Below are 7,556 nucleotides of genomic sequence, written 5' to 3' on the forward strand. Positions count from 1 at the left end.
TCTCGGCTCACCGCAACCTCCGCCTCCTGGGTTCAGGCAATTCTATTGCCTCAGCCTCCTGAGTAGCTGGGATTACAGGCACACGCCACCATGCCCAGCTAATTTTTTGTATTTTTAGTAGAGACAGGGTTTCACCATGTTGACCAGGATGGTCTCGATCTCTTGACCTCGTGATCCACCCGCCTCTGCCTCCCAAAGTGCTGGGATTACAGGCTTGAGCCACCGCGCCCGGCCAAATTTTAAAGTTTTTTAAATTTTAAAAAAGTTTTTAAGGAACTGGTGGATTTTGGTTACATATGTAAGTTCTTTAATGGTGATTTCTGAGATTTTGGTACAAGAGGTGATGGCAGATCCAGGGGCCGGGGGCACCCAAGCAGTGTACACTGAACTTGGTGTGTCGTCTTTTACTAATGTAGATTTTAATCACATATTCTTAAATAAATATTAAGTCTTTTTACTCCATAGTGGTGTGATAGCATCAGAGTTGAAAGTTATCTTGAGTAGAGCACAATTCTAATTCATTGTTCCATTTTTTAAGAGCTTGGTTTTTAAGCGTGTCTCATGTTTTTAAAACATTGGGTTACTTTCTCCATTGCACAGATTTTCACAGTATTTTCTCAAACTTCCTATCTTCTGTTCCTAGAAGAATGATATTTTACATTATTTAGGCATTTCCCCTTTCTCTCACCTGCAGAGCTCCGGAAACTGGCCTCAGTCCTTGTCAGCGACTGGATGGCTGTCATCCGCTCTCAGAGCAGTACCCAGCCCGCTGGTGAGCTCCTTAGTCCTTTATCCTTTATATTTATTTGTTTCCTATTGGGATGTGGCCTTTAGGTGCTTCTAATCTGCTTCACCTCTGACAGTGTTTATCTACATAAAATCCTTTTCTGCTTTGTTTTGCACAACAGAGAAAGATAAGAAGAAACGTAAAGATGAGGGAAAAAGTCGAACTACTCCTCCTGAGCGACCTTTGACTGAGGTGAAGGCTGAGACCCGGGCCGAGGAGGCCCCAGAGAAGAAGAGGGAGAAGCCCAAGTCTCTTCGAACCACAGCACCCAGTCATGCCAAGTTCCGTTCCACTGGTAAGACTGGCAGCTGGTCTCAGGAACGTTCATGGGCATGTGCACTCCCAGAGCCTTATGGGAGAATCATTTGATGTGTGATATGTTAATCGTAAGGAAGAGGGAAGATTAGCGTAAGAAGCTTTGGTTACAAGACTAGAAGAACATTTGTGGGTGAGAACAGGGAGGAAAATTCAGCGGCCTGGGGGTTTGAGTTCAACTTTCCACACCATGCTTCTTTCCCCAGGACTAGAGCTGGAGACACCGTCCTTGGTGCCTGTGAAGAAGAACGCCAGCACAGTGGTGGTTTCTGACAAGTACAACCTTAAACCCATCCCCCTCAAACGTCAGAGGTATGGCTCATGTTCTCAGGTTCTGAATGGGGTGGTTCTGTGGACACAAGGGAGCAAGAGGTGGGTGAGTCAGATGTTGATGACAGTTCCTCTTTTGACAGCAACACAGCTGCCCCAGGAGATGCTGTCCCCCCTGCAGAGAAGAAATACAAGCCACTCAACACAACACCTAATGCCACCAAAGAGATCAAAGTGAAGATCATCCCACCACAGCGTGAGTCTGAAGTGGGGAGATGTACTTTGAATTAGCAACCTTTTATCATGGGAACAAATGTCCCCAGAAATGAGAATTTTTTTTCCCTTCTCTTATTATTTCCCTCCATTTTCCTTTGATTTCTTGGTATCCCTTACTTTTTGTACCCCTGGAGCTCCTGTTTCAGGGGTCACTTAGGAGTTATTTTAGAGATAAGATGGGTGGATGTGCCATTCTGTGACTGGCCAGGGGCACCTGGTGATGTGTCGTGTTCATTTCATCAGTTACCTGAGCTCTAATTCACATCCCAAGCTACGGCTTGCCTGCCAAGAGAAACCTAGAATAACAGCAAGAATGTCCTGTGTGAATCCTGCATGTGCTTCTTGGTCCTCTTGAGCTTATCGTATCCTAAGTTGAGGCACAGTCTTCATTGGCCCATTTTATGCCTGGACTGTGTTTGCAGGTGTAGGCTTATTAAGGAGGCCTGATGATCCTATTTGATGCTTTTTCCTTTTGTAGCTATGGAGGGCCTCGGCTTTCTGGATGCTCTCAATTCAGCCCCTGTTCCAGGCATCAAAATTAAGAAGAAGAAAAAAGTGCTGTCACCTACAGCTGCCAAGGTATGGGCTCCAAGAAGTAGGTTTCAGTGACAGTATAAAAGGTAAAGTAGAAGAAAGGGCACAGCAGCCAGGAGTTGTCGGGGAGGAGAAAAACAGGCATTTTGCCTTGGATATAGACTGGTGCAGGTGAGACCATATTGGAGACAGAGTCTTCCTTTATACAGGAACTGTTGGGGGATTGTGCCTGGGACGCTGGTCTAACTGCCTTGCCCTTGGCTTTCCAGTCAGTTTATTAACGTCCTTTTCTTTCATAATAGCCAAGCCCCTTTGAAGGGAAAACGAGCACAGAACCAAGCACAGCCAAACCTTCTTCCCCAGAACCAGCACCACCTTCTGAGGCAATGGACACAGACCGTCCAGGCACCCCAGTTCCCCCTGTTGAAGTTCCGGAGCTCATGGATACAGGTAATTTAGAAACTGATTCAGTTTTTTGGTGGGGAGGTTTCGGAAAGGAGAGATCTGGGTCTGAAACCTCTTCTGTGCACAGCCTCTTTGGAGCCTGGAGCTCTGGATGCCAAGCCAGTGGAGAGTCCTGGAGATCCTAACCAGCTGACCCGGAAAGGCAGGAAAAGGAAAACTGTGACATGGCCTGAGGAGGGCAAACTGAGGGAATACTTCTATTTTGAATTGGATGAAACTGAACGAGGTAAGAGGTCATTTCCTATGTAATAGGTGTCTGTAGGGGATTTTATTTATTATTTATTTTTATTTTTTAAAGATGGGGTTTCACCATGATGGCCAGGCTGGTTTTGAACTCCTGACCTCAGATGATCCACCCAACTCGGCCTCCCAAAGTGCTAGGATTACAGGCGTGAGCCACCATGCCCGACAGGGGATTTTAAAAGGACTAGGTTGTGCTTACTTTCCCTCTTCCTTTTCTTCCCTTGCCAATAGTAAATGTGAATAAGATCAAGGACTTTGGCGAGGCAGCTAAGCGAGAGATACTGTCAGACCGACATGCATTTGAGACAGCTCGGCGTCTGAGCCATGACAACATGGAGGAGAAGGTGCCCTGGGTGTGCCCCCGGCCCCTGGTTCTGCCATCACCTCTTGTCACCCCTGGAAGCAATAGTCAGGAGCGATATATCCAGGCTGAGCGGGAGAAGGGAATCCTTCAGGAGCTCTTCCTGAACAAGGAGAGGTGAGCAGAGTGGGATTCGTGCTCTGGGATGTTGAGTGCTTGGACACTCCTGAGGGGAACATGACTTGGGGTGATTAAGCATGGGTGGAGGTTAGAAATAACTTTCAGGGCCTGAATTAATAACTTGACTGTCATTCTTTTTTCCATCACATGTGCCGTTCCTGATAGTCCTCATGAACCTGATCCTGAGCCCTATGAGCCCATACCCCCTAAACTAATCCCCCTAGATGAGGTGAGTAAATCAATATTATGTGATGATAGAGGTTGTGATGATCATTGATTTGGTGCATCTTTCATGAGAAAGTTTCTCCATTCTTTCAGTTAGGCCTGATTTTTTTTCCTTCTTCTTTCAGGAGTGTTCCATGGATGAGACTTCATATGTTGAGACCCTGGAACCTGGGGGGTCAGGTGGCTCACCTGATGGGGCAGGAGGCTCCAAGTTGCCTCCAGTTCTCGCCAATCTTATGGGAAGCATGGGTGCTGGAAAGGGCCCCCAAGGCCCTGGAGGAGGAGGCATTAATGTGCAGGAGATCCTTACCTCCATCATGGTATGCACCCTCTTCCCTTCGCCACCTCTGTGGAGCCTCCTTAAGCACACTGTCCTCACTCTGTCTGCCATTCACCTTAGCTCGGTTCTCCACATCTACCCACTTACCCCTAATGTTTGACTCTCCCTTTCGCGATGGTTGTTACCCTTTCTGTCTGTTGACTTTGCCTTCTTATATTCTCACAGGGTAGCCCAAACAGTCATCCTTCAGAGGAACTACTGAAACAGCCAGACTATTCAGACAAGATCAAGCAGATGCTGGGTAATCTTCAGGGCCAACCCCAGAGGCCTGGGGGAGGAAGCCTTCAGTGGAGTTCGGGGAGGCACAGTTTCACAGATGTGAAAGAGTATAGGGCTGTTGCCACTAGACAAGAAATGGTAGGGGAAGACTGGACAGAGAGAGCACTGCTCTGCCAGGGTGGTCTGAGAGGGTCAGTTGGGCACATCTAAACGGGAGATCATGTCAGTCTTCTAAGAGTGCTCATACTGACTGTGTTACTCTTGTTTTCATTAACAGTGCCACATGGACTCTTAGGCCCTGGCCCAATAGCCAATGGTTTCCCACCAGGGGGTCCTGGGGGCCCCAAGGGCATGCAGCACTTTCCCCCTGGACCTGGGGGACCTATGCCAGGTAGGTGGTGAGTAAGAGGTTGAAATGGGCTAATCGGCCCAATTTCAATGTGATAATAGTATGGGATTGCCTGGAAGGCGGGAGGTGGTGGTTTCTGTTGGGAGATGGCAATTCCTGAGTGTAATAGATAGCTGATGCTCTCTCTTTTCTCCCATACAGGTCCCCATGGAGGCCCTGGTGGGCCAGTGGGTCCACGTCTCCTGGGTCCTCCACCCCCTCCCCGGGGGGGGTGATCCCTTCTGGGATGGCCCAGGTGACCCCATGAGGGGTGGCCCAATGCGGGGGGGTCCAGGACCAGGTCCTGGACCATACCATAGAGGCCGAGGTGGCCGAGGGGGAAACGAACCTCCTCCCCCTCCTCCTCCTCCATTTCGAGGCGCCAGAGGAGGTCGCTCTGGAGGAGGTCCCCCAAATGGACGAGGGGGGCCTGGTGGGGGCATGGTTGGAGGTGGTGGGCATCGTCCCCATGAAGGTCCTGGCAGTGGCATGGGCAACAGCAGTGGACATCGTCCCCACGAAGGCCCTGGCGGTGGCATGGGCAGTGGGCATCGCCCCCATGAAGGCCCTGGTGGTAGCATGGGCGGGGGTGGAGGACATCGTCCCCATGAAGGCCCTGGCGGTGGCATCAGTGGTGGCAGTGGCCATCGTCCCCACGAAGGCCCTGGCGGAGGAATGGGTGCCGGTGGTGGACATCGCCCCCATGAAGGCCCTGGACACGGTGGCCCCCATGGCCACCGGCCTCATGATGTCCCTGGTCACCGAGGCCATGACCATCGAGGGCCACCTCCTCATGAGCACCGTGGCCATGATGGCCCTGGCCACGGGGGAGGGGGCCACCGAGGGCACGATGGAGGCCACAGCCATGGAGGAGGTGAGGATGCTCCCTGCCTCTGTATACCTTTTGGTGTCCCGTACAAGATTTTGGGGAGTGGTGGGGAGAGTCACCACTGTTGGTAGCTAGGCAGAATGTGAGGTCCCCTTTATTTCCTTGGTGTCCTAGCATGCATAGCAGTTCCTACTCTCTGCCCTTCCCCCAAATCCACAAGACTGTGTGTCTCTGAAAGACAGTTCTCAGGATGCCATGGACTGGGGTGGTGAGGGTGTTGGCATTGACCGCAGCCGTTTCCTAACTGTTCGGCTTTTGTTCCCACAGACATGTCAAACCGCCCTGTCTGCCGACATTTCATGATGAAGGGCAACTGCCGCTATGAGAACAACTGTGCCTTCTACCACCCGGGTGTTAATGGGCCCCCCCTGCCCTAGGGACCATATGCCTGCCCTGTTCACACCACCCCTGTGGACTGCAGCCTCGCTCCTTCCACCCTGTTATGGCTTCTGTGAGGCCCATTTTCCCCTTTCCCCAGCTGATGAGGAGCCGGCCCCCTCAGTTCCCACTTGCTTGGGTTCCTGGGGGTTTTCTGATCACTGGTGCGCATTGATGTACATATTTTCCTCCGGTCTGGGGAGGAGAGAGACTGGTAACGTTCTGTACCCTGGACTGCTGAAGAGGAGACCCAGTTGGCTTCACTTTTTGAGAAGATTTGCCCTGTACCCCAAACCCCTTTCCAGTATTGCCCGTAATGCCTGAGAACCTAAAGCTGGTTATCCTGGAGAAAACCCCTACCCTTCTATTGCGGGTCCCCACATGCACACAGAACTCTGACGCAGGATCAACTGCACTTAAGAAATCATCCCAGCTAAGCTCATTATTCTTCATGGGGTGGGGAGATGGTGAAGGGGTATTGTATATCCCACTGCACTGAGGGGGCTCAATCAGCTGGATTTGAGTTCTGGAACACACATCATCCCCACTCCTCCTCCAGCATGGACTCCATTCTGAGTCCTTTCTCAAGTGGGACCTTGAACTTTCTGTGAACAACCATTCTGCATCCTGGGTCTGCTAGATTCGATGATAGTGAACTCATATCTGCATCCAGTGAAAGTTTAGCTGGCAGAAGTGAGGCCAGTGGTGGTCTGCCCTTGCCAACTACAGCCAGTCTGTAGACTTGATAAAATACTTCAGTGAGACCAGCTTCTCATCAACTTGTGCCCGGCATGCTGGGCCTGAAAGTCGCACTACATGCACTGCCTTTGGGAGTTACCGCACTCCCTGCCCCTACCTGGAACCTTGTCAGCGTGAAGGAGGCTTCCTGCTACTTCACCCTGTCAACCGCCTCTGAATCCCCACCAGGTACCTTCCTGGGTGGATTCAACAAGATGATTTTGCCCTTTCCCAGTCCTCTCCTTCACCTCGGCATCAGTTGTTTTCTATGAAAACAGTGGATTGGTTGGGTCTTGTGCAGGGTCTTGGGTTAGAGCCACAATGGATTTGAGGATGAGTATTTTCTTTTTCTTTTGGTTTTGTATATTTTGTACATTAATAATAAACAGTGGAAAGAGAAGCAGCTTATTTAACCCCTGGTGTGTTTGGACTTTTTTTTTTTTTTGAGATGGAGTATCACTCTGTTGCCCAGGCTGGAGTGCAGTGGCGCAGTCTCCGGTCACTGCAATCTCTGCCTCTCGAGTAGCTGGGATTACAAGTGCCTGCCACTACCTCCGGCTAATTTTTTGTATTTTTAGTAGAGACGGGGTTTCACCATGTTGGCCAGGCTGGTGTTGAACTCCTGACTTCACAATCCACACACCGCGGCCTCCCAAAGCACTGGGATTACAGGCGTGAGCCACTGCACCTGGCCTGGACTGTTTGTTTTAAAGCCCTTATTGGCCAGGCACCTGTAATCCCAGCACTTTGGGAGGCTGAGGCAGGTGGATCATCTGAGGTTGGGAGTTTGAGACCAGCCTGACCAACATGGAGAAACCCTGTCTCTACTAAAAATAAAAAAAAATTAGCCAGGCATGGTGGCAGGTGCTTATAATCCCAGCTACTCGGGAGGCTGGGGCAGGAGAATCACTTGAACCCAGGAGGCGGAGGATGCAGTGAGCCAGGCTGTGCCACTGTATTCCAGCCTGGGTAACGAGGGAAACTCTGTCTCAAAAAAAAAAAAAAAAA

At 50.5% G+C, this 7,556-nt stretch overlaps 1 protein-coding gene across 1 annotated transcript in view; it reads left to right on the plus strand.

Moving 5' to 3' along the window:
• Window positions 1-6,961, plus strand: part of PPP1R10 (protein phosphatase 1 regulatory subunit 10) — a 17,783-nt gene extending 10,822 nt beyond the window's left edge. The window contains 15 exon segments of the mRNA XM_032270774.1: window positions 695-772; window positions 909-1,082; window positions 1,309-1,414; window positions 1,516-1,628; window positions 2,127-2,227; window positions 2,485-2,632; window positions 2,715-2,873; window positions 3,122-3,368; window positions 3,537-3,600; window positions 3,722-3,916; window positions 4,102-4,177; window positions 4,433-4,546; window positions 4,706-4,770; window positions 4,772-5,417; window positions 5,700-6,961. Coding sequence (XP_032126665.1) covers window positions 695-772; window positions 909-1,082; window positions 1,309-1,414; window positions 1,516-1,628; window positions 2,127-2,227; window positions 2,485-2,632; window positions 2,715-2,873; window positions 3,122-3,368; window positions 3,537-3,600; window positions 3,722-3,916; window positions 4,102-4,177; window positions 4,433-4,546; window positions 4,706-4,770; window positions 4,772-5,417; window positions 5,700-5,809 — 2,396 coding nt within the window. The 3' untranslated portion in view covers window positions 5,810-6,961.
• The last annotated feature ends 595 nt before the right edge of the window (window positions 6,962-7,556 follow it).

This window comes from Sapajus apella, unplaced genomic scaffold (genome assembly GCF_009761245.1).
Source record: "Sapajus apella isolate SASKATOON/1434 unplaced genomic scaffold, GSC_monkey_1.0 scaffold216, whole genome shotgun sequence".
In the NCBI taxonomy this organism is placed as follows: Eukaryota; Metazoa; Chordata; class Mammalia; order Primates; family Cebidae; genus Sapajus; species Sapajus apella.